The sequence below is a fragment of the Yamadazyma tenuis genome, chromosome 5 (genome assembly GCF_029203305.1).
Source record: "Yamadazyma tenuis chromosome 5, complete sequence".
Classification (NCBI taxonomy): domain Eukaryota; kingdom Fungi; phylum Ascomycota; class Pichiomycetes; order Serinales; family Debaryomycetaceae; genus Yamadazyma; species Yamadazyma tenuis.
In genome coordinates this window covers 647,031-671,964 of record NC_089465.1, presented here as the reverse complement: position 1 = coordinate 671,964, position 24,934 = coordinate 647,031, and the positions used below count along the sequence as shown (strand labels likewise).

Sequence of the window (24,934 nt, the reverse complement as noted above, 5' to 3'; positions counted from 1 at the left end):
TATTAAAAAGGTAATAACCTTATTTTCGAGTTAGATTATAGTTTTTCATAGAACAACAATTGAGTTTAGTTATGTGTAGCCTGTTTAAACTGCTGCTAACATCATATGTGGGTCAATTTGTCTAAAACTATTTATTCGATCTGATGATACAGGTGGTAGTAAAACAACCCGAAAAGGGAAACCGGGCCTTACCTAAAACAGTGCTCACCCGAGACTACTGGCTTTAACGCCGAAACACGGGCAACCACGAACTTACCCAAAACAGTACTCACCCGAGATGCCCATTTATGCGACGGAACGCCGGCAACCAGGGACTTGCCCAAAATAGTACTCACCCGAAGTAACCGTTATGAGCGTGTGAATTGCCCCCAATTACATTGGTATAAAAGGCCCTTCTTTCTCTGTTTGATTTCTAGCATCTCATATTAAAACAAAATGTCTAAATTCGTTACCTTGAACAATGGAGCAGTGATCCCATCAGTGGGATTGGGTGTCTACCTTACTACTGCTGAAGATGCCAGCCGTATTGTCTATGAATCATTAAAAGCTGGTTACCGTCATATTGACAGTGCTGTATTCTACGAGAATGAAGAAGCTGTTACTGGAGCTATTGCAAAATGGTTGAAGGAAACTGGAACTGACAGAAAAGAAATCTTTTACACCACCAAGATTTTGAAATTTGGGGACGAAGCTAAACCTGAAATTGAAAAGTGTTTGGAGAAGTCTAAGAGCATCGGATACATCGACTTGATTTTGATCCATGCTCCACTTGCCAATTCCGAAGGGCGTCATGGTGCTTGGGTGGCGTTGCAAGACGCTGTTGCAAGTGGAAAGGTCAAGAGTATTGGTGTCTCCAACTACGGGGCACATCACTTGAAGCAACTTTTGGAGTATCCAGACTTGAAGGTCAAACCTGTTGTGAACCAGCTAGAAATCCACCCTTGGTTGGCTAGGAAAGAATTAGTTAAATACTGCAGAGACAATGGAATTGAAGTGCAAGCATTCTCTCCCTTGGTAAGAGGATATAGGTTTGGTGATGAGGACGTTGTGGCCCTCAGCAAGAAGTACAATGTTTCAGAAGCCCAGATCATGATCAGATGGTCTCTTCAAAATGGGTTCATTCCTCTTCCTAAGACTGTTAGCGAGACACGTTTGGTTAGTAACTTGGATGTATTTGATTGGAGCTTGTCGAAGGAAGACATGGCTTTGCTCGATGCCAAAGATGAACACTTTGTATCAATGCCTGAGTGGGATCCAAGCACTAATCCCTTGGATTAAAGTCGATCACCGGCTACTGTCAATACTTATTTTTTGAAACCTACAGTCTATGACTTTGGAGATATCGGTAGAATTAAGGTTTTCTATATTTACGGGTATATGCCCAGCGGCTTTTTCCAAATGAATATATTTTAAATAAATGCCATAAAAGACTAATGATTAAGGTGGAATTGCGGCGTAAATCGGTGGACTAATATCCTCATTGTAAGCGGGAAGGTGAATATCCGATATGTATGCCGGTGCAGGTGGTGTTGGATCTGCATGTGCAGCTCCTGGAAGAGTAGCAGGGATTTGTATACGTGCACGGTTGGCAGGTCTTGAAGGAGGACCATTGTGTATATATGCATAGTTTGCAGCTACTGAAGGAGGTGGCAAGCAACTATTTTGGGGTGATTTCAAATCAGCATAAATGATAAGACAAAAAAAGATTAAAAGTACACCCAAAGTCATTATAATTATTAGTATACATTCCCGAACATTCAAGCGATTATTCCTCTTCGTCAACATAACCCCATTGGTAACGCTGGTCGTGTTCAAGCTGCCATGGTGATCTCGGTGGACACTTTCACGGTAGGCTTTTTCGCTTGTCATATCAGTGGCTATCCTAAGACTAAATTCGACTATCTTTGTAGCGTTGTAGGCAGATAGCAACATGTTTATGTATTCCACAGAAATGTCTGCATCTTTATATATTCGTGTAATTTGTTCCGGCTTCCTAATTCAGAACGATTTTTGGTTAGTTATAGTATGCATACTCAAAAGTCAAAACTGTTCTGCCCTCCAACAGTTACATTCACAAAAGGAAGACACAACCCAAACATTTATTCAAGAGCAAGATAAATACATAAATACGTAAACTCAAGTACTTCTCCTCCTGCAACAAAGATAGTTTGAATGTCTGTATTCAACACGATAGCTTTGTTTAGTTTGGAGTGTAAGGAGGAGGAAAGGGAACTGGAGGAGTGCCACCTGTTCCACTGGAAGGTGAGTTTTGCCCTCTTCCCTGGGCTGGGCGATCTTGTTCCTTGGGCCTGGCAGCCTCGTCTACACAACAAAGTTTTACAAACACTAGTATAAAGGCTAGAGTTCCTAAAACACATAATATAATTAAACATGTTTTAATGCTCAGTAGTTTCTTGCTTACTTCTAAAGTTGTGTCCATCTTGATAATAAAATTGAACAAAGGATACACTTTGCCTTTTAATTATAGGGAAATAACGTCTGCTAAAATGATTGTTTCCTGCTGAAGATATTGCTGCATACCTAATCTCGCAGACTCGGAAACATAACAGTGCATGAACACATTTTTATACTAAATCTAACGAAATCCTATCCCTTTTTCTTTCACTTATTTATTGTTTCCACTTTTTGCAATCACCTCCTCTCCTTGTGGATTGCAAAAAGATCTCATTTTGTAACTTAATCTCAAACTCAAATCCCCCTGAATGCGACCTTATGCCAAATACAATAGGTCTCCTATAGCCTGTGTTTCTTGCAGAGCAAGCAAAATACGATGTGTTCGACAACAGAACTTGCCCTCCTGTAAAAGGTGTAAAGAATTGGCCTTGAAATGTGAGTCTGAAATCAAAATATCCCAGCAACTGGGGCTCATTAACAAGAAGATAGCAAGTGTTCTTCAGGTTCAAGTCAATCAAAATAGACCTGAGCCAACTAGCACGCCACAGCACATATCTCCTATTCTTCCTACGAAAGAATTTGTGGTGGAATTAGTAGAAATCTTTTTTGCAAACCAGTATCAAGGGATTTTCCCCTTTATTCACAGACCTTCGTTTCTTGAGTTTTTGAAGTCAGATGAGTTTAACCCTTCAACTTACATAGATGACTATAACTCCAAGTTCTTTACCGAGACTTACTCGACCAGCTTGCGTTACCCTGATCCTGTTTTGCTTCTATCTATTTTGGCCCTTTGTGCTAGGTTACATAGCGGTATATCTTTTGCATATGGCAAATTTCTGGAAGATACGGCACCTGAATCGTTCGAACCATATATTTTGACACTGGATTCAGAATTTTCAACTTATATCAAGCTGGATACTGACTTGGTGTCAGCTTCAAATGCGTCCAAATACTTCGGGTGGCATGCTAGAAGGTACATGAAAGATGTTTTTGATAGCCCTACGGTCCAGAGGATACAAGCATTTACGTTATTGAGTAGCCATGAATGGGGTGAAGGTAACAACTCTCGGAGTTTCCTCTACATTGGAATAGCTGCCAGAATGGCTTTAGTGTTGGGATTAGGAAATGAAAACACGATTTGTGACGAAGACGTACATGATAAGAACCTTGGGGAAATTGTCACTGAGAGTAAACGACGAACTATTTGGTCGGTTTACATGATGGATAGATGTAACTCTAGTGGTAGACAACGCTCTCCTGCCATCAGAATAGAAGATATTAAAGTGAAACTTCCAAGTAATGAGAATGACTTCTTGTTCGGAAACCCCAATACGTCACTAATGTACGACGAATTGACCAAGTCTATGCAAGGAGGTGCTCTGGGTCACTCCCGAAACATTTCTATGATTGGGTTTACCATAGTTGTCTTTGAAATCTGGGCAAAAATTGCTAAATGGGTTGGAGAAGTTGGTGTAAAGTATGAGAAGTCGTCGCCTTGGTTATCTGAGTCAGTATTTCATTGTCTAAGACAAGATTTGGATTCAGTGGCGGTATTACTTCCCCCTGATTTCCAGCTTTCGGGTTTTAACTTGAAAATGCATATGGAGTTGGGAACTGCCACTCACTTTGGATACTTTCATGGCTTATTTTTCATCTGCCGTATTTTCTTGAACAGAGAGTACCTTTTTTGTAATCCAGACTCATTTCCTCCTGGGTGGTGGAAAGACCTTACGGTTCAGCTTTTAGACTCTTTGGAGCTGATTTCTTCGTTGGTGGAAGAATTGAGATCAAAAGACATGATGGTAATTGCCCCATTTACAGGTTTTGAGGTCTTTACCTGTGCTGTCACCTCGTTCTACTTTTGTGCTTTTCCCGATGAAATCTTATTGGAGCATCTTCCTGTTGAAAAGTTGGGTGTTGTGAATACTCGATCAGATTTAGGGGATTGGAAGTTCAAGTATAAGAAGCTTGCGCTAAAGAATATGGACTGTCTAACCAAATGGACACAGACGTGGGAATTGGGAAGAAAATGGCAGAAATTATCGGTGAATCTTGGTATTATATTTGGTCAACTTGCAGCCAATGGATCAGATGAGTTCAATTCCGATTACTTGAGGCATTCAATGCAAGACTATGGAAGCGGTGAAGTTGCAGAGGTTTATGTTCCACAAACTTCGCATAAGAAGCATGACAAGAGTGATATGGAGATTATGAGGCTACTTAATAAGGACTCCACTCCAGCATCTGTTAGCGAAGAGAATAGTCAGGAAATGTCATCAGGAGATTTTGGAGTGATTGAGCTTCTTTCTCCACCTCAATTCATGTTTTCTACAAACTCTCTAAGTATCTACCCGGGATGGAATGGTAGTGATGATTCTTGATATTATCAATATAAACCTATTTAGACTTAAATGTTTGTAAATTCTTTTTTCCAATCAAAGTACGACTGAAAGCTTTGTAACTTGCCTTTGAATTCATGTCCTTGAGAAATAATCTTTTCGTCTGAGTCATATGGCTTGATTGCTTGAACTGATGTGACCTTGCTGGAGGATGCTAATGCCTCCCCAGAAGCACCATAAGCCTCAACGATTACCTGCTTAGTGATTTTTTCCGAAATTGTAAAGACGGTTTCAAACCCTGACTTTTCCGTCTTTCCTATGTACTCCTTCAGATTGTTGTCACCAATAGTGTAGAATTTCCAAGTCTTGGTCTGGGTGTCTCCGTTCCAACTCACATACAAAGTGGTAGTTCTATCTTCGTTGTGCTCACTATACAAAGCGATTTCTTCATTGGGAATTCCAGTCCAATTGTACTTGAAAGCACGATAATTTTCCACTTTAACTCCCAAGTCCCCAGAATCCATATAAGCGTGGAAAATAGGCTTCTCGTTAGCATCGAATTCAGTCACAGCACCTTCAGAGCCCCAGTTTACTAGGACATTTCCATTTGGTAAAACCTGAGTTGATCCCTGAGACTTAGAAAGAAGACCATCCGGAGGAACACCATTAAAAAGAAGTTTTGCTGTCCAAGTAGAAGTATCAACTTCAATAATTTTACCACTGGAATGGGTATTGTAGTGGACTTCTTTTCCATCTTTATTTTCAGTTCCATGGGCGGAATTATCGTACAAAGAGATAATCTGCTTTTTGGAGTCTGGAGAAGTGTACAAGTACCTGGCATGATGCTGGAAAGAAAAGTTGAAACCTCCTTCCAGTTGGAAATCTGACGTGGTTATACCTGGTAAACCTCCAAGTTTCCAAATGATTTCACCGGTTTTTCCGTCCACTTTATAGACAGAAGCTGCATCTCTTGCTGAAAGAAGGTAGTCTCCATTGGCATCCTTATCGACTGAGTTGATATGAAAGTAGTCCCAAGCATCACTTGAGTTAAATCCAGCACCGGCTTGTCCTTCATCAACAGGGAGAACAGACTCGTCTGGAGAAATGTGATCCAAAGATGACCATTCAAATAAAACATCCCCGGTTTCGATATCTAACTCTTGAAAAATGGCATTTACAATCCATTGTTGTTCCTTTGAGCTGGCCCACTTGCTCAAATCATAGGGTGTTGGCTGGTATATTTGTACTAATCCAGTTTTCCCGTCAATAATATGGAATTCGTGCTTATCGATAATCTTGTGATTACCAGCTCTCAATTCCTTAACTGTTTCATAGTTTTGGTCTAATAATGTGATGTGTCCATGACCATGGCCATATCCTGGATTGTGGGAACCTTCAAAGGAAAATAAAATGTCTTTTCCATTGACCTTGCCTGCTTGGAAATTGGTTGCCCAGATAGAGTAATAGCTGAAGCCGGACCAAACAAGTTCACCTTTGTCATTAAAAATGTAAGGGGCAGCTTGTCTTGGGCCGTGGGAGTTTCCAACCTCAGGAAATCCACTGAAGGGTGCAACAAATAAGTAGCCATCGGAAGTTCCCTTGGCAGGAATGGTGATGTTCAATCGTGGGGGAGACAAATCTGGTCTTGATCTATATTGCCAATCGCCATTGACAAAACAAAAGTAGAAAAGGGATGAGAGCAATAATGAGCCTGCAAACATGATTCTAGATTATAAATCTACTCAATAACCGGTAAGATGACATTTTATATATCTTGCAATCGGAGTTGTGGTGGATAATATGGTCCGGTTCGGTTCGGTTCGGTTTGGGTGAGCCACCTCATTTTCCGGAGTAAGACAATCTAATTATACGGGAACTGAAGACTTTATCGGAATTGAACCAATCGGTTGCCTTCGTCTAGTGAATGGGTACTGCCACAGTTAATGCCCTCTTTGAACCACAGAGAAAAATCAATGGGTGCATTCCTTAAGTTAGTGCGAATTAAATATATTTTTGATTATAAGGCACTAGTCCAAACTCGGAGTTATCTTTTTTTGTATACTCTTCGACTTTGTTTATTTAACTGATGGCTTTAGTATAAGAGAAGAATATCGGTGGTGGTTCATCCAGAGTTGTCCGGGTCCAGACAACTTTTAATATGGGTGAACTGTGCATCTCTCTTAGTAATATACAAATACAATCAAATACAGGTTCTCGTATATTTTATTCAAGAAAACTGTGGGACTGAGTATTTCTACTTATGTACGCGCACACAAGAGCAATTATACAACAGGCACTAGATACCAGCTGAGCCAATCTGATAGCAAATGTATAGTCCTTAACTACCACTGCTTTCACTTCTGGATCCATGGAGTCCAAAATATCGATTGACTTTAAAATGGTCTGAAGAATCTGTTCTATTTGTTCTTTTGACAATTGCTGCAAATTTGAAAGATGTGCTCTCAAATTCCTCTTCAATGTCAGCTGTGTAATAATGGAGATATAGGTCACACCCCAAACCCCACCGATATTCCTCATCAAATAAACGGTGGATGTTGAAGCTGCTTGCTTGGCAGAGTCAAAGTAATAAATGAAGAGGAACAATAAACTTGGGTTAGCTAATCCCTGGCCAAAGTTAGTTGGAGACAAGTATAAGTCGATTAGCCAGTTTGCGGTTCGGTATGAGATAAACATAGCAAGGATGTTTCCAAGAGCCATGAGAATTGTCCCAAAGAGAGCAATTCTGGCAAATTCTTTAGACTTAGACATGAGAATTCCAGCTGTTAAACCTCCAATTGGAGTTGCAAGTGCTGGGATAGACAATCGGAATCCTGCTTCTGACAATGAGTCACCAAGATTGATTTGAAATAGCAACGGCAAGATAAAAAGGTAGGCGTAGCTAGAAAGACCGACACAGAAGTTCAAGAGGATGTTGATAGCCACAAACCTGCTTTTATAGTCGTTGACAGGAATAATTGGAATTGCAGTTGTAGTGGATTCGTGCTGAAAAAACACTTTGGTAGTCCAAATAGAAACAACAATCAATAGGCCGATTCTCCAGTCTGTCCATAATAATTCATTGCCTCCTAGAGACAAAACTAAGAGTTGGCTGGTCAAACTTATTACTAAAGTAGCAGAGCCTTTGATGTCTATTCTCGTGTAGCGTCCACTGTAATCACCAACAAGGGACATTTCCGTTTCATTGGAAATAAAACTCATAGCCACGATGAAACTGAATACTGAAGGGAAAACCTGAATGGCGAAACACCATCTCCATCCTAACCAGCTTGCCAAAACACCTCCAAAGGATGCTCCACACACAGATCCAGTCCCTAATAACAAGTTTTGAATGGCTTGAAATAATCCTCTTTTAGAAGAGTATATAATATCCGAATTTGTAATGGTAGAAAGGCACATAAGTCCTCCACCTCCAATACCCGTCAATGCTCTCATTGCAATAAGATATTCCATACTTGTACTCAAAAAACAACCATAACAGCCAATACCAAACACGAAAAGTGCAAAACAGATACAGATTCTTCTGCCAAAGATATCTGACAAAGACCCATATAGTGGCTGAAAAGCAGTGGAACTGATCAAGTAAGACGATGTGATCCACGGAGCTATTGAAAGTGCCTTGAACTCATTCCCAATCATAGAGTATGTGGATGCGGTAACTGTACCATCGAAACCAGACAAGAACACATTGATAAGCAAGGATGTTTCTATCCAAAAGAAGTTTGGAGCATCTGAAAAGAAGTGTTCACTCTGTTTACCTTCATCAGTCAGGACCACACCCGAACGGTCTTCAAAGAATGTGGATTCAGAAATAAGTGGTTCTGTTTCTCTCATAATTCAAAGATGTAAACAGTTGACTTTCAACATTCATGAAATATAAACGTTGATGTCTTGATAAGCATATGGGCGATGGGCGATGGGCGATGGGCGATGGGCCCTGGGCGATGGGCGATGGGCCCTGGGATTAGAGAAATTTATCAAAAAGGTGTGGTATCGGTTCGGTTCGGTTCGCTTTTAGCTAATCTCATTTTTCCCTAAACTAAAAATCATAAACATGAGGGTATGATTAAGATGCAAAGAGAACAGTCTTCAACCACAATTGGAGATCGCCTATAAATTAGGGCGAATATAGTCCTTGGTTTCAAGATTATCACAATGAAATCTACAGAAAAGGACTCACACACTATAGAAAGTTTAGAAAGCGCCGCAAGTAGCGAATTGGGAGTGTTCAAAGATCCAGCTGTTGCAGAGTATTGGAGACTTAAATACGAATCCTGCAACTATGAGGGGGCACCTTTTTTTGACCCAGAAATGGTCTGGACAAAGAATGAAGAGAAGAAACTTGTTAGGGCTTTAGATTTAAAGGTGTTTCTTTGGGTTTTCTTCCTGTTTTGTTCCTTAGACTTGGTTAGAAGAAATGTTACAAGAGCTGTTGCTGACAACTTTTTGGATGATTTGGGCATGACAACAGACGACTACAACTTAGGACAAGCAATGAACCTCGTGGCATTTTTATGTGCCGAATTACCAGGAAATTTACTTTCTAAACGATTTGGTTGCGAAATCATCATCCCAGCGCAAATGGTCTTATGGTCTATTTTGTGTATTTGCCAAACTGCTATCAAAAACAAGGGGGCATTCATTGCATTCAGAGTCCTTATTGGTGTCAGTCAAGGCGGTTTTATTCCCGACAATATTTTGTACTTGTCGTACTATTATACGTCGACAGAGCTTCCTATTAGGTTGGCAATCTTCTGGACAGCTATCCCATTATTTCAAATTCTCGGGTCTCTTTTAGCCTCAGGAATTATTGAAATGAGAGGAATCCATGGCCTTGCTGGATGGAGATATTTGTTCTTAATAGAAGGGTTCATTACTTTGGCAATTGGAATTGCAAGTTGGTATTTTTACAGGGCTGGGCCCACACAAACCGAAAATAAAATCTTCAAAACCAAACCTTGGTTTAACGAGCGGGAAGTCAAGATCCTTGTGAACCGTGTTTTACGAGATGACCCACTGAAAGGTGATATGAACAACAGACAAGGGGTTGACTTCGTGAGTCTCTTTAGGACTTTGAAAGACTACGATTTATGGCCATTGTTTATTCAAGGGATCATGGCGTTCATCCCTTTTCAACCAGTGACTAATTATATGTCTTTGATATTAAAGCAAATGGGATACTCCACGTTTATGTCGAATATCTTGGTTATTCCTGGCCAATTCTGGTTCTTAGTTAATTTACCACTAGTGGTGCTCTTCAGCCATTATATCAAGGAGAAGAGCATCTGTATCGGTTTGTCCAACATTTTCATTTTCCCATTTATATTGGCACTTGTGGTGCTTCCAGTCACTACTAGTCACTGGGTGAAGTACGTGTTGTTGATTGGAATCTTGGCTCAGCCCTATACTCATGCAATTCTTGCAGCCAATGTTTCGCAATACTCCAATACGGTACGGGCCCGCGCAGTGGGAACATCCCTCTATAACATGTGCTACCAAGTGGGAAGTATCATAGCCACACAGTTGTACAAGTCATCGGATCTGCCCAACTATACCAAGGGAAATGCCACTATATTGGGAATCTGTTGTTTTAACATCGCATTTGCGTTCTTCTCCAAGTTCTACTATATCCAGCGGAACCAGCAGAAAGAGAAAAAATGGCAGCAATTGAGCAAGAACGAACAGGAAGAGTACTTAAGAACCACTAAAGATCAGGGAATGAAGCGTTTAGACTTCCGCTTTGTCCATTAGTTTAGGATTTAATATAAATGTGAAAGTAAAGCAGTAAAAGAAGTAAGCAGAATATAACTCAGGAAATATAAGGAAAGTTTTGACCTACTAAGAGGCATTAAACCTCTGTGATCTCTGGAACCTCCATTTCCTCGTATGATATATCATCTCCAACCTTTTCATTGTCGGTCCCAATCTACCTCATTCGGATAAGTTACCCAGGGAGTGTCCCGATCAATAAATCACCAGTGAGTTTCGACCCTCGACTGCAAACACCCGACCTGGCACCAGATTATCCGGGTTCTCCGGCGTTCGGAGCCGTTTTGGCCATCGCCAGCTTCTTCGAGTTTCGGTGATCGCCACCGCATGCTGTCTGTGGGAAAAGCAATATGGTTTGCGGCCATGGCTATGGATATAACTGTAATCAAGGGTCCACCTTACAAACCTCTTACACCACTAGTAAAACAAACCCACACATAAAATACATCTTTGTCCCACCCCCTGCCAGCGTCTTTTTTCTCGGCTGCATCTCGTGTCTTTGGGGTTATATTGTCCCAAATCCCGAGTTTCAGCCGTTGGCTGGTCCTGGTTCGTTAACGCCCTGGGCGCCAACGTTAGAGTATAGTGGGGGTCGTGCACGCGCGCCTCGCACACTGAACCACACCCAAAAAAATATCATTTCGCTCCCCATACAACCATACACCAACCAACCAACTACACCCATCACCATCGGTTTAGACCTCTCATCATTCCCGCTCCACAGTTTTGCCTCGCCTCCTACTAGTCACTTCCATCCGTTGTTCTCCGTGTTGCAATAGCTGTCCTCTACCATGAACTTCACTAAACTTGACAAAGAGCCCAAAAGGAGAAGAGTCACAAGAGCCTGCGATATCTGCCGACAGAAAAAAGTCAAGTGTGATGGGAAACAGCCCTGTATCCATTGCACTGTGTACTCATACAATTGTACGTACGACCAGCCCAACATCAGAAATAAGAAAAACAGTGGTATTCCCTATCCGCCTTATTCTCGCATTGTTGCTAAAAATGGCGGCTCCATTCTGAGTGATCCTGCCAAAAATGCCACTAGTCTCATGACTTTTCAAAACATCATGGACATGATGTTCCCAGGCTTAAAGGTCAATGTACTTGATGATCTGCCCCTCAACTTGAACTTTGAAAAATTTAAAAGGGTTATGAGTTTCTTGCAACAGAGCCGGGGCTCCAATACCACCTTAAAAGACATTTCCGACTGTTACTTGGACAACTTGGATGCCGTCCGTAACTTCAGTCCTAGCAATTCACCCTGGGACTACTCTAGAGAAAGAGATAAGGAGTCCATTACCAGTGACGATAACCCTGTTGGCAGAGAAATTAAAATCGACTTACCCTCCAAAGAGATTGCAGTGCATTTGATCCAAACCTGTTGGGACAAGGCGTGTGTACTCTTTCGGTTCTATCACCGCCCGTCTCTTTTAGAGGAATTGGATCTTTTATACAGCCTCGATCCGTTGCATTATACGGATAGGCAACAGAAGTTCTTGCCATTTTTGTATTCCATTTTGGCGGTTGGATGCCTATTTTCGAGAGAGTCGTATGGCTCGACCCAGGATAATGATTTGTTGGAAGACGATGGGTTCAAATACTTTTTGGAGGCCCGGAAGTTGATTGACATCACCAATGTAGGAGATATAATATCCATCCAGACAATCGTCATGATGATCATGTATCTTCAGTGTTCGGCCAGATTGTCTACCTGCTATTCTTATATTGGAATTGGGTTGCGTTCTGCTTTGAAGGAGGGTTTACATCGTAACTTGATGATTTTTCAGGATACCAAGCGGAAGTTGGATCCTATCGAAATCGATACCAGGAAGAGGCTTTTCTTTACTCTCTACAAAATGGACATCTATATTAACTCTTTGCTTGGCTTACCCAAATCCTTGAGTGAAGATGAGTTTGACCAAATGCTTCCTGAAGAGTTGGATGACGAAAATATCACGAGACAAGGCTACCATCACGAAGCCCAACAGGGAAGATTGTCATCAGCCGCTTGTGCTAATCACCACACGAAGTTGATGTTCATAATGTCCCATATAATCACCCATTTGTACCCGTTGAAAGTCAAAAAATCTCCCAACTCCAATAATGTTAACCAGACCCCTAATTACATGCACCAAAAGGTCAGCAAGTTGGAACACGAGATGAAACAATGGCTCGACCAGTTGCCCGAGGAATTGAAACCCTACGATCCCAATAACGTCTTGTTGTCCCATGATGTCCCTGAAAAATTCCAGTTGGCTAATTACTATTTACACTTGGCATTCTTGAATTGTCAGATCATGTTGTACAGGCCTTTCATCCACTTTATCAGCCATGGTAATGATTCCAAAGCTTCTGATCCTAGATCTCTTATTAGAGGAAGAAACTGTATCAAGGTTGCTAGATCAGTGGTAAAGTTGGCAAATAGAATGATTGATCAAAATTTGTTAGTGGGAACATATTGGTTTTCCATGTACACGATCTTTTTTTCTATTGCCTGTTTGATATATTACTATCATTTTGTCAATTCTTCACACAATCTCAATGACTATAACTCCTCTTCCAACTATGCGGGTGTGTTATTTGATGATGATTTGAACTTGGATATGATCAAAAAAGATATCGAGGTAGGAAAGAAAGTTTTAGACAACTTGAAGGGAAACTCAAACGCATCTTTAAGGATTTACAACATCTTGAACCAGCTTTTTGAGCAGTTGAACAGACGTACTGCCAGTACATCTAAAGACATTTCTAACTTGTTGACCAATACTCCAGTACTGGATGTCAACAAGGCACAAATTTCGAACACCATTCTGGCGTTTGACTCGATTAACAACTTCAAGTCTAAGGGTAAGAACTATGATCAGACATCTTTGTTTCAACAGAACTTTAACAAACAGCTTGACCAGTTAAACTTAAGTGATCCTGGCCGGGACGATAATCAAAATGAATATACCCCATACTCAATGAAACAAAGTGTTTCCCAGCCCGTTGTTTCTGTTTCTGCTCCAGTCATTCAGCTGCAATCTGTTCCAGCTACGGCTTCTGACTCGGCTATTACGAAAAGTACAAGAGCATTCACCGGCGATGATATCAGCCTGATTATGAATGATTACCTGGCAACTACTCTGGTTGGTTCAGGATCTGGTAGTACTCCGGCTGCAAGCAACTCAGCGAATCCCACAAACTACCACCATGAGGATACACATACATACATTCCTGGAGTAATGGACACGCTCGACGCTCAGATTTTTGGAAGAATTCTTCCTCCATACATGCAAGGAGCTGAGGATTTGAACCTTGAGGACTTAAACGAATTGATTGGAGGCTATGGAAATATGGATAATTATAACTTTGATGACATGCCCAAATAGTGTATTTTATTAGCTCAACCATATTTATTTTACGAATGTATTTATACTCATTGAAAGTCATTTGCAACTAATAGTCGCGAAAATTTATCAACAGTTTTTATCGCATCTCATCATGAACACAGATAGAAGAAGAATATTAGGGCCACAAGACGCCCGAATCCCCGACTTGGGTATATCTACCAACGCTAACAATTCTATGGATATAGATCCTGCTGGATTTGCCGCTGAAAAGCGCTCCTCAGATATCCAAAAGATGTTTATGAAGACAAACTTCATTTCCAACGCCAACGGCTCTTCGTACATAGAACATGGAGACACCATCGTCCAAGTGTCTGTGTTTGGCCCCAGGCCAATAAAGTCCAGTTTTATTGAACAAGCATCGTTCTCAGTTGAGTGTCGATTTCTTCCTCACTTAAAACAAGATGATGCCCTTGATATAGATGGGGACCACCATTCTAATCCCAATGGAAGAACAGGATTATCATACACAGAACATAAGATTAGTTCATTCGTGGAAAGCTGTCTTGTTCCCAGTATCTTATTGGATAAATACCCCAAGCTGACGATAGACTTACACATTACGGTGATAGAGCATAATAGTGAATCTACTAGTTTGACCAATTTGGTGAATTGGATAACTGTCGCATCTTCATTAGCATTGGTTGATTCGGGCGTCGAAGTAAGAGATATTGTAACGGCGGGCCATATAATTTCAGATGGTCAACATGTAATACTAGATCCTATAGAGCCAGTCTCTAAAAGAACGGACTGTCTTGTATGCTTTATGAACTTAAAAAATGAAATAGTTGGTATATGGGTTGATGGGGACCTAGATAACTTGGACACGGCTATAGAGGAGTGCAACAAGATGTCCAGAACTATACGGGGAAATATCAATTCTTATTTACTCTCTACTTGAATATATACAACTTTTTTACTTATTGATCCTTTTTTTCAGCAGGAATACTCTTTTCAAACGACAAATCATCCAACACCTTTTTCATATGAACAATTTTTGAAGACAAATGTAAGATACTCAATTCTTCTGGGTGCAAGAAGATCTTGTTACTGACTTGGATTTGCGTAGCCAAAGATACTAAGTTGGACAACCGGTTATAAGTTTCTAAAATGCTACCATTATAACCGGACTCCGTCTTTGCAATGATATTCTCGTTGATATCACTCATGAGGATGACTCTATCGATCACCCTTTCCTTTAACTCCTTAGCAAAAGTATAGATACCCTCTGTGTCAGAAGGAACTTGAATGCTGGGAACCTTTATTTCGAAAGGTTCCGAAATGTAAGCAACATCATGCTTTCCGTCCAAGTGATATCTGAACTCAAAGATGCCTTCATCCCAAAACAACTTGTCTTTGGCAAAACTAAGAACACCTGAATCCTTATTTTCAGGGACCCATTCCCATCTATTATTGGAGCTGATCAAAGTCTTGTACCGGTTATAACCAGTCTGCACAATTTTGTATAAACCAATCCAGTCCTTAGGAGAGTGGTTGGCTGGGCAGTGGAATTCCACATTGATATTCTCTCCTACTTCAATATACTTTATCAAGTTATTGTCATTGTCGTCATTGAACTTTAAATTGGTCAAGGTTAACTTGTAGTCGGAGTTTTCAAAGTACAAGTTTTGGGAAATATCAAAAATATTCTGCTTGGTCAACTTCTTGTTGGACTTTTTGAACTCCTTGATAATTTGATCAATGGTCTCGCTAGCATTCAAAATGATGGAATTTGAGTTTTTACGTTCGTGGAAGATCTTCTTGTTCGCCAGGGACGATGTTGAAGATCTTCTTGAAGCAGGGATAAGACTCTTCAAAGTCTTAGTGACACCGGAATCCTTCAATACTTCTTCTTTACCGTATAACTTTATCATATGGAACTTCTCAATGAAGTTTATTCTAGCAAAGTTGTTTCCAATCCACAACCCACATAATACCAAGTTTTCAAAGTTGGGAATAATCAAGAAAATCCCCATCAACGAGCACACGCCAAATATCTGCTCAGGGTTATTCAAGTATCTGTAAACACCAGCCTTGGTCAAGGACAAACTGTTTGGGTTCTTTGGAATGAAAAAGTCACCGTAAAACCAACCAAAGTACCCAATAGAATCCACAATTGACTGATTTATGAATATCTGAGTAAGAATAAGTAACACCCCTACGAAGATTCTTAAATAGTAATAGCTCTCAAAGAACAAGTCCACCCTGTTCAATCCAGTCATGAAGAAGTAGATATTCAAACCAACCAACGAAGAATAACTCAATGAAATAAATGAGTTGTAAATCACAGCAAAGTTATTCAAGGAGTCTTCAATTGGAATGTCGTTCACCAAATAGTACTTGGTGAAAGATTTGTAGTAGCTTTGGCAGAAAAGTAAGGAATTGATGAAAACCGACTCTGCAACCTTCAAGGTCAACGTCAAGAAGAAAAAAATCTTGGTGGTGTCAAAGCAAATAGAGAACACAGACGTGGTGTCTGTGGACTTCAACACGTAGAATAGAAATGGTAATAATCCTGAATACGTAACAATTAAGATCAAGTTGACGATATCCGAACCTCTTTGTATGTTGAAGTTGTAAAACCCAATCAATGGCTTCAAGTGACGGAAGTATTTCAAGTCCTTCAACTTGATGAGTTTACCCAAGTCTACCTCCACCACCGAAGGACCATAAATCTTGTCAATGTGGGGGTTTTCAATAAAGTGCAAAAAGATCATTTGCAAGAAATGCCCGATACAAGCCAAAATCAACACCGTATACGACTTGGCTATCAAGGCAAACCCGTAGTATCCAATGTACCCAATGGAGTACATTGGGTGAGGTACCATCTCAAACACACCGTCAAAAATCAAGTCCTCGTTGTTAATTTGTCTGAAGAAAAAGTCTCCCCAGTACCAAGCGTAGTCCTTAATCACGTTATGGGCATCATTTTTCACCCAGTAATTGAACAAAATTAAAATGGGACCCACTATCAATCTGAAGTAAACCAACCAAGCCGGTTGTTGATCGAAGTTAATGAACTGGTAGTCCTTGTCAATGGAGCACACGACAAAAAGACCCATGAAAAATACAAAATCGTTCATCAAAATCAAATCCACCACTTTTCTGAACACCAACCAAGTATTAAACTCAATTGGATAGTCATTGATACTGTACTTGGTTCCCATTTGGCTGGAGATCTCATATCTAATTAAACGGGCCAACCAGGAGTTGGATCCGACTTCAAATACTTGTAACTTCTTTGCCCAGTTAACCATTTTATTGTACTTACTCTGGTTGTACAAAAGGTACCCTATCCCGAAATCATAGGCAAACCGCCAGAAAAGGTATCCGGCAATGAAATAGTCAATTCTGATGGAATTGCTGAACCAGAAGATGAAGCTGAAGTTAAAAATCAACCCAAAAACAATCACCTTTTCAAATAACGACTTTCGAATCGTTGGATCAAATAACGTCTTGACCATATCATGAGTCTGGGGCACCGTAAAGGTTTCACCCGAGAAGGTAATTCCCCTAGCTCCTGAGATTGTATTGGACATAGTGAGGTTAGCTAACGAATATCAACTGATAGGTTCACAGCGAAACAAACTGTTAAATGAGTTCTACAGAGAAGTCAACTACTTTATATATTTTTCAACTACGGGAAATTGTTGAGGACTGCGTACAACCCGGGGGCGAATCTGTGGGCAGAGGGTGGCGGTAGGAGGGGACCCGGCACTGGCGCAACTGTCTCCTTATTTCCTGACACCTGCCACGGCCTTTTACCGCCGCACGTCCTCGCCGCACCGCACTTAAACACAATTTGCATGTGATTTTTTCACGAGATCAAAACTTGCGATGAGTGATTGGTGCGTTGTTGGAGCCGGAGCTGGATCCGTATCCACCACCACGGCCTCCACCAAAACCACCACGGCCACCACCGTATCCCCCACGGCCTCTTCCGCCAAATCTACCACCATAACCACCACGGCCACCCCCGTATCTGGGGTGTGGACCGTGACTTCTTCTGTCGTACTTCATCAACTCTGGTGGGACTTCCTGTTTGGCTTCTCTCATAATCTTACATAAATCTCCACCCATCTTCTTGTTGTCTTCTGTGAAGAAACTGACGGCATAACCGCTGCTACCAGCTCTTCCAGTTCTTCCGATTCTGTGAACATAATCTTCGATGTTACCGGGCATGTCGAAGTTGATCACGTAGGTGATTCCTTTGACATCTAGAAATAATTAGTATACGATTTAATTTGGATATCTCATGGTGGAAAGCAGGCAAAAGGGGACACGAAACCTCGTCTGGTGCACGCTTTCGCCTGCTTCAGTGGCCTCACTGTCTCCAATACATTTTAGTGGGAATCCTTGCGGATACAAAAAGATCAAATCATTTATCTAACAGAATGGTAAGGTTTATGTTGATCGTTAAAAAAAATATCGTCTCTTAACACTCTGTCTTCACGTAACTTCGCTTTGTTGTATCCTAGAATATCCAGTCCTGCTGGCACATAATTAGTAGTTTTGAAAAGGTTTATACATACCAATACCTCTGGCAGCCACATCAGTGGCAACCATGATAGGGTTCTTTCCGGTTCTGAATTCGTTCAAAACCCAGTCTCTCTCTTGTTGCATTTTGTCCCCGTGGATAGCCAATGCAGGCCATCCATCAGATCTCAAATAGCTGGTGATTTCGTCACAAGTTCTCTTGGTAGAGGCAAAGATCAAGATCTTGGCGGCACTGTCCTTACTGGCAGTTTCCAAGTGCTTGACTAATCTGTCTCTCTTTTCAAAGTCGGTAACAATTTCAACGATTTGAGTAATGGTGTGAGAAGCGGCCAATTCAGTAGAACCAATAGTAACTTGAATAGCATCATTAAGATAATCGTTGGCCAAGTTCTGGACTTCCTTTGGCCAGGTGGCAGACCACATCAAAGTTTGTCTATCAGGTCTAATTTGATCAACAATCTTTCTGATTTGAGGTTCAAATCCCATATCCAACATTCTATCGGCTTCATCTAACACCAAGTAAGTGACTCTTTTCAAGTTGGTCTTTCCCATCTCTAACATGTCAATTAATCTACCTGGAGTAGCAATAACGATTTCGACTCCTCTGGCCAAGTCTCTAATTTGTTGACCCTTTGGAGCCCCTCCGTAAACACAAGTACTTCTGATCTTACTAGATTGACCAAACTTTGAACATTCAGTTTGAATTTGAACAGCCAATTCTCTGGTTGGAGCTAATACCAACACAATAGGTCCATCACCATGCTTCAACAAAGGTTGGGCGTTGATGTGAACAATTCCTGGCAAACAGTATGATAAGGTCTTACCAGAACCAGTAGCAGCAATACCAACCATATCACGACCACTCAAAGCCATAGGCCAACCTTGACATTGAATAGAAGTAGGACTAGGGAATCCTTGGTTTTTGATTTCTTTCATGACATAACTTGGAAATCCACTTTCGTCAAAACTAGTGACAGGATTAGGGATAGCAGTACCTTTGATTCTCATTTCACTTTCTTGTCTAAACTTCTTGATTTCTTCTTCGGATCTTTTAGCAACAGCCTCATCTTCCTTGTAAAAGTTCTTTTCGAACTTTGGCAAAGCATCTAAATCCCATTCAGGTTTGGTAAGTTCAATTTTATCCTGATATCTGTTACCGCCTCTGTTTTGGAATCCACCTCCTCTACCACCGTAACCTCCGTTACCACCATAACCACCACCATTGTGGTCATTGTTACCGTAGTTGTTGTTGCTATAGCTGTTATTGTTGTAGCTATTACCTCTATCGTATCCTCCGTTGTAAGACATATTTGAATAAATTATTTAGTGATAATAATTAAAACAGCGAATTTTTCTCTTTATATAGGGCGCGGGCGCGATGAGATGAGATATGTAAGTGCACGACCATAATTGTCCTGAGACTATTAAACCATACTATAACAATGCATATATTATATCTACTATACAAGGCAGGCACCAGCCAAAACTATTAGCTTTCATACATTCATGTGGCCCATCTAATTCAACGCTTCCATGAACTTGGTCTCAATCACCCCACACAACTGGGATAAGTTTTCTAATCCCAAATGTAAAGCCTCAACAGCAGTAATGCTACCATAAGTCTGGATTCGGATGTTCAATTTATTTTCACTAGGATGTGGAATCGAGTATCCTACGAACTCGACCTCAGGGTTCTTCATTATGACGTATCTTAAGGAGTTTCCCAAAGTATGGTCTTCATCCACAATCTGGAAAGAAGCAGCAGTTCCATCTTCAGAAGAGCCGGGAAGTAACTTTATTTTGTCCAAGTCGTATTCTTCAATGTCCTGGTCTTGGTCCATCTGGTCTGGATCCACGTCTTTGTGTTGCTCGTCGATAATAGTGCTCATTCTGTGGTTCTTGAAAGAAGCGAGATGAAAAAATGAAAATTTGCGAACCGATTTGTGAGCTTAACGCGGGTTTCACAATGGTGACAAAATCTAATTACTTGTGTTTACTTTCTGGCAGACTATTCACTTCACACCAGAGAAACGATTTTGTGGATTCTCGACTCCCTCAGACATTTCACGTGTGCTAGTTAGATACATCTACGTGTTTTTTTTGTCGTTATTCGCTGCATTTCTGGCTTTCTCATTTGTTGTCTATCACAAAGCGATACCTACAACACACTTGATCTGATCCACTTGTGAACCAATACCTCAGTTACATTTTTTTCGCTAATTGGCGCACTTCTATTTGTTTGTTTGACTCCCGTCTTCAATGTCTGTCCACGACGATATCACCCAGCCGATTTCCGAGTCGTACTTCAATCTTTCTCAAGACATTTCGGACCTTACGAGCTTATCGGACCATTTTAGGTCTCTCAAGGACATAAACCCTCGTTCCTTGGACCTGTTGATTCAGAAGATTGATTTCTCCACGAAGGAGGAGTCTAAACAAAATGACTCAAATACTCTTAATGATGACACCGAGTTGATCATTGAAACTCATGAAACTACTCCCAAAGTCATCTCCATTGACGAATTAGCACATCTACTCCAACCAATTATCAACGAGGAGCTCAAAGACTTTAAGACTTCCATCAAGAAACTTCTTTTGAATAAGGGCCCGTTGTCTGAACCCCGTCAGCCTGCTCCCAGAGCAGCTTCTTACAGTCCTTCTGAAATCAGCCATAACCAAGTGATTCAACTGTCATCACCAATCCCCGATGTGGACTCAGATAATGACCTAAGCATGAACTTACACAAGCTCAATTTCGATTCTCCTGGAACTACTCCCCCCGTGTCTCAGGACCAGAAAGCTTCTACCATGAGTGAGCTTGAACGGCTTCAAATGGAGAACAAGATGCTCAAAAAGGAGAACTTGCAGATGTACAAGTTGAAGCAAGCCAACCATCAATTGAAATTTAAGCTCGATGACTCCCATCGCTACAACAAGGAGATATTGAACGAACTAAACTACTACAAACAGAGGTCTGCTCATCCCCAACCCCAAGATACCAAACCTTTGACTTCCAAAAGTGAGAGTCTGCTTATCTCCAAGGAAACGCTTGAAGCAAGATTCCAGTCTTTATACGACCTGTTAAACCTCGCGGATATTGATCAACTATCCAGAACGCAAATGGCAAACCTCATCAAGAATCTTCTCCTTACGCTTGTTCTCAACTTCAGAGAATTGCCCGGACAACTTTCACGGCTCATCAAAGTGCACAAGATTGCTCTCCGATTCATCGATCAGGTTCATGGACAACTTTACGTGAATTCACCCCTGCCATTAATGTATTTTGATACAAACAAGCCACAAGAGATAGTGGCCGATTCGGATGTCAACTTGGCTGTGTGTTTGGATAACATGGCCCTGATCATCGGCAATGCATCCATTCCTAGAAACTAGTCTGGTACTTAAATCCTGATACTTGAATCCCGGGATTTTTTATAATGAATAGAGACACGAAAGAACTACCCCATTACAAACACCTGTAAATCCCCATCGATATAGACGCTTTTTTTGGAGTGCCTGTGTTGGCTCTCTCTACGGCTTCGGTTCATCTGGCTTATACTTTATATTTAATTTCGCACTAACGTCATTTTAATTATATTACTCTCACGCCGTCACCCTTAAAAAGCAACACGATTTTATTTTGCAACTTAACACTTTTGATGGACATCAACCCCTTCAACTTGTTAGTGTTTGCGTAATGATGAGTGAAGTATCATCATCCAGGCTGGGGTTCAAAAATTCCAACACCAGCAAATCTAAGAACAATTCAAAGAATAAAAACAACAACGGTAAAGGTCTACCTACAAGTGATAACTCTGCCATCACCGGAAGTACCTCCATAAAACTGCCCAACTCCGGTAACTTGATGGCCACAAACTCTCCGTATGGGCCTGGTGCCATTCCCTTGTCTTCCGGAGCTGCCAATAGCAATGTTTTTAACCCATCTGCCAAACAGACAAATGGAAGACAAGACTCCATTGGAAACCTTGTGAACGGCTATAATAATTACCAATACTATCCCAATTATCCAAGTTACGGCTCCAACAGTATGGTACCGAGTCAATCCAGAGAGCCTTCCTCAGGCACTTCTGATGTTCGACCCAGGGGTGATTCGATTTATCTACCCCCTCCAATGATTACGTCCCAGTTCAATAAGTATGCCAACATAGATGAGACAGTGGGTCCGGGTGTCCCAATACCGGGTGGTTCTCGCTCCAACTCGATATTTAACTTGTTCAATTTGAATCCTTCAGACAAGAAACGCCTCTCATCTGCAGATAATATGCTTCTCCAGGACTTTGAAAACTACTTGAATACGTATGGTTCTCAGAATGTCATTCCTCAAGGTACTCCCATCGGTATCAATAACTCTGGTAGTATTGGTGGTACCACAAATCCCGGAAGTACCAATAAAGATAGTCTAAGCAACTTACTTCAATTTCCGTTTAACACCTCGCGGTCCAATTCACAGAGTCGAAAGGACTCCAAGTCGTCTAAACATAGCTCGATAGACTTTTCTAATAGTGGTTCTTGGGAGGGTCTCAATATGTTTGGTGGGAATCCCAGTAATCAAAACTACCAAAACCAGAGCGGCCAAAACCTTATGTTTCTGAACAATGGTAACCTTTCGACCCTCCTACAAAGTTTGAGTAACTCCATTGATTTCAGCAACATGAGCCAAGAGCAGAGGCGAGACTCGATTATAAGGTACTTTAACGATCCTAACTTCAGAAACAGCTTGTCACAGCAAACTCCGCTAAAAGAAGACATTTTTCTGAAGGAGGATCCCAAGTCAGACATTATGAATGATTCGAATAAGCTCACGGTTCCAAGAATGATCAAATCGGACAGTAAGAACCAGCCGCTCTCTCCAACCTCATCTTTATCATCAAAATCTGAGACCAAATATGAAGTTCCTCAAAGCCCGAAAACCTCACCCGGAGAAGCAAAGACTAACCAATACACAAATAATCCCGGTAATTCGGGCTACTACAATATCCCACCAAATCAGGGACAGCTTCTCATGCAACCTTCTGGTCAAATGGGAAGTCCTCAACAGCAATATTACCGGTCAACTCAATATCTGCCTCAGTACATTGCTCCAAATTATACCAACTATAACTATCCTCCAGCTCCACCTCCAGGAAATCAGACATCGGTACCTTCTGTTTCTGGTCAACGTGTAGCTAAGGTCAGTCCTCAAAAGACACCTCAAGGAGACTTGAATAGCCTCGAAAAGACTGAACAACCTCGCTTGGGTGCAACAAAAATTGACCAACTCATGCTTGTTATACAAGCAAGGGATGAAGCAAATAAAGATATAAAGATCCACACCAATGAAGATGGCAATATAATAGGAGAAGTGAAACCACAACACCTTGTGGGTGGGGTTGAAAAGAATAAACTTATTCCTGAGGCGTCAGGTAGTTCGGATGATGGAACAGACGCCACCCATGAGCGTAAAAAGCATCACCGAAAGCTTCCTCAGTGTCCCTATTGTGAAAAGTTCTTTGCCCAATCAACACAACTCGAAGTGCACATTCGTTCACACATTGGACTTAAACCATTCGAGTGTACGTACTGTCACAAGAGATTCACCCAAGGGGGCAATTTGACGACCCATCTTCGTCTTCACACAGGCGAGAAACCGTTTGCTTGTGAAGTCTGCCACAAATCTTTCAGTAGAAAGGGGAATTTGGCAGCTCACAAGTTGACCCATGAGAAACTCAAACCTTTTGACTGTAAATTGGATGGTTGTGATAAAGCTTTCACCCAATTGGGAAACTTGAAATCACACCAAAACAAGTTCCATCTTAATACGCTTAATTCATTGACCATGAAATTAGCTGAGCTCAGTTCGGCTCAAATTGCTAACTTACCATCCCATGAGAAAGAATTACTCGACTACTTCAAGAACTTGTACAAAAATAGTAATAAGGGAATCAAAGGGCGGGGGAAACGAGAAACTGGCCTTCATGATAGCTCGGACCTTGGGGCTGGTCCCACGGGTTCCGAATCATCTACATCCTTCAGAGCCAGCAATTACGACCAATTTGTATAGTTCACCATTATGTATGAAATGTAACTTTTAATACCTAACAGAAGCTTTAGCCACAAATTTCACCCTATCTTTATTGATTGATATTTTCTAGTATGCTATTAGTTTGACTGTGAATATTTGTATCAGATTTTAAATGGTTGCAAAAAGATAGGTTTTCTGTGAAAATTACATTTCTTGTCAGGTAAGACTAAAGACTTACATCACAAATGTTACAGGCTTCCTAAAATCCCCCAAAAATCAGATTAAAGTCACAATCTCAATAATTATGTCCAAGTAGAGTCAAGTTCCCTGAATATCATTGTCGTCGAATACAGTCTCGAATTATAATGGTAAGCACCAAGGTTATCGACTCTTGTATATAGACAAAGGCAAATGAAAAAAAGGCAGCCAAGCCAGACCTTTTTCGGGATCCACTACCCCATGTTAACAAAGTTCCATTACAC

At 41.0% G+C, this 24,934-nt stretch overlaps 9 protein-coding genes across 9 annotated transcripts; 6 read left to right on the top strand and 3 right to left on the bottom strand. All coding sequences in view use genetic code 12, as the record gives it.

The window, feature by feature from the left end:
• Positions 1-435: 435 nt before the first annotated feature.
• PSN45_003988 (uncharacterized protein) lies at positions 436-4,796 on the top strand (the record flags this gene model as incomplete). Its single annotated transcript, XM_066158196.1, has 5 exons — positions 436-1,247; positions 1,430-1,455; positions 1,763-1,914; positions 2,003-2,013; positions 2,828-4,796. The coding sequence occupies 5 exons, from the start codon at positions 436-438 to the stop codon at positions 4,794-4,796; spliced, it is 2,970 nt and encodes a 989-aa protein (XP_066014293.1).
• Positions 4,797-4,822: 26 nt separating this feature from the next.
• On the bottom strand, positions 4,823-8,606 carry PSN45_003987 (uncharacterized protein; the record flags this gene model as incomplete). Its single annotated transcript, XM_006686189.2, has 2 exons — positions 4,823-6,393; positions 7,013-8,606. The coding sequence occupies 2 exons, from the start codon at positions 8,604-8,606 to the stop codon at positions 4,823-4,825; spliced, it is 3,165 nt and encodes a 1,054-aa protein (XP_006686252.2).
• A 321-nt stretch (positions 8,607-8,927) lies between these two features.
• On the top strand, positions 8,928-10,523 carry PSN45_003986 (uncharacterized protein; the record flags this gene model as incomplete). Its single annotated transcript, XM_006686696.1, has 1 exon — positions 8,928-10,523. One exon carries the CDS (start codon positions 8,928-8,930, stop codon positions 10,521-10,523), a length of 1,596 nt encoding a protein of 531 aa, XP_006686759.1.
• Positions 10,524-11,332: 809 nt separating this feature from the next.
• GIN1 (Gypsy retrotransposon integrase-like protein 1) lies at positions 11,333-13,915 on the top strand (the record flags this gene model as incomplete). Its single annotated transcript, XM_006686190.1, has 1 exon — positions 11,333-13,915. The coding sequence occupies one exon, from the start codon at positions 11,333-11,335 to the stop codon at positions 13,913-13,915; it is 2,583 nt and encodes an 860-aa protein (XP_006686253.1).
• A 112-nt stretch (positions 13,916-14,027) lies between these two features.
• MTR3 (3'-5'-exoribonuclease) lies at positions 14,028-14,834 on the top strand (the record flags this gene model as incomplete). Its single annotated transcript, XM_006686191.1, has 1 exon — positions 14,028-14,834. The coding sequence occupies one exon, from the start codon at positions 14,028-14,030 to the stop codon at positions 14,832-14,834; it is 807 nt and encodes a 268-aa protein (XP_006686254.1).
• A 19-nt stretch (positions 14,835-14,853) lies between these two features.
• CHO2 (phosphatidylethanolamine N-methyltransferase) lies at positions 14,854-19,738 on the bottom strand (the record flags this gene model as incomplete). The annotated part of the gene is made up of 3 exons (XM_006686192.2): positions 14,854-17,453; positions 17,887-18,150; positions 18,466-19,738. 3 exons carry the CDS (start codon positions 19,736-19,738, stop codon positions 14,854-14,856), a joined length of 4,137 nt encoding a protein of 1,378 aa, XP_006686255.2.
• A 209-nt stretch (positions 19,739-19,947) lies between these two features.
• Positions 19,948-20,319, bottom strand: RPC19 (RNA polymerase subunit AC19; the record flags this gene model as incomplete). Its single annotated transcript, XM_006686193.1, has 1 exon — positions 19,948-20,319. One exon carries the CDS (start codon positions 20,317-20,319, stop codon positions 19,948-19,950), a length of 372 nt encoding a protein of 123 aa, XP_006686256.1.
• Positions 20,320-20,689: 370 nt separating this feature from the next.
• Positions 20,690-21,823, top strand: PSN45_003981 (uncharacterized protein; the record flags this gene model as incomplete). Its single annotated transcript, XM_006686194.2, has 1 exon — positions 20,690-21,823. The coding sequence occupies one exon, from the start codon at positions 20,690-20,692 to the stop codon at positions 21,821-21,823; it is 1,134 nt and encodes a 377-aa protein (XP_006686257.1).
• A 304-nt stretch (positions 21,824-22,127) lies between these two features.
• On the top strand, positions 22,128-24,491 carry AZF1 (DNA-binding transcription factor; the record flags this gene model as incomplete). The annotated part of the gene is made up of 1 exon (XM_006686195.2): positions 22,128-24,491. The coding sequence occupies one exon, from the start codon at positions 22,128-22,130 to the stop codon at positions 24,489-24,491; it is 2,364 nt and encodes a 787-aa protein (XP_006686258.2).
• Positions 24,492-24,934: the final 443 nt, after the last annotated feature.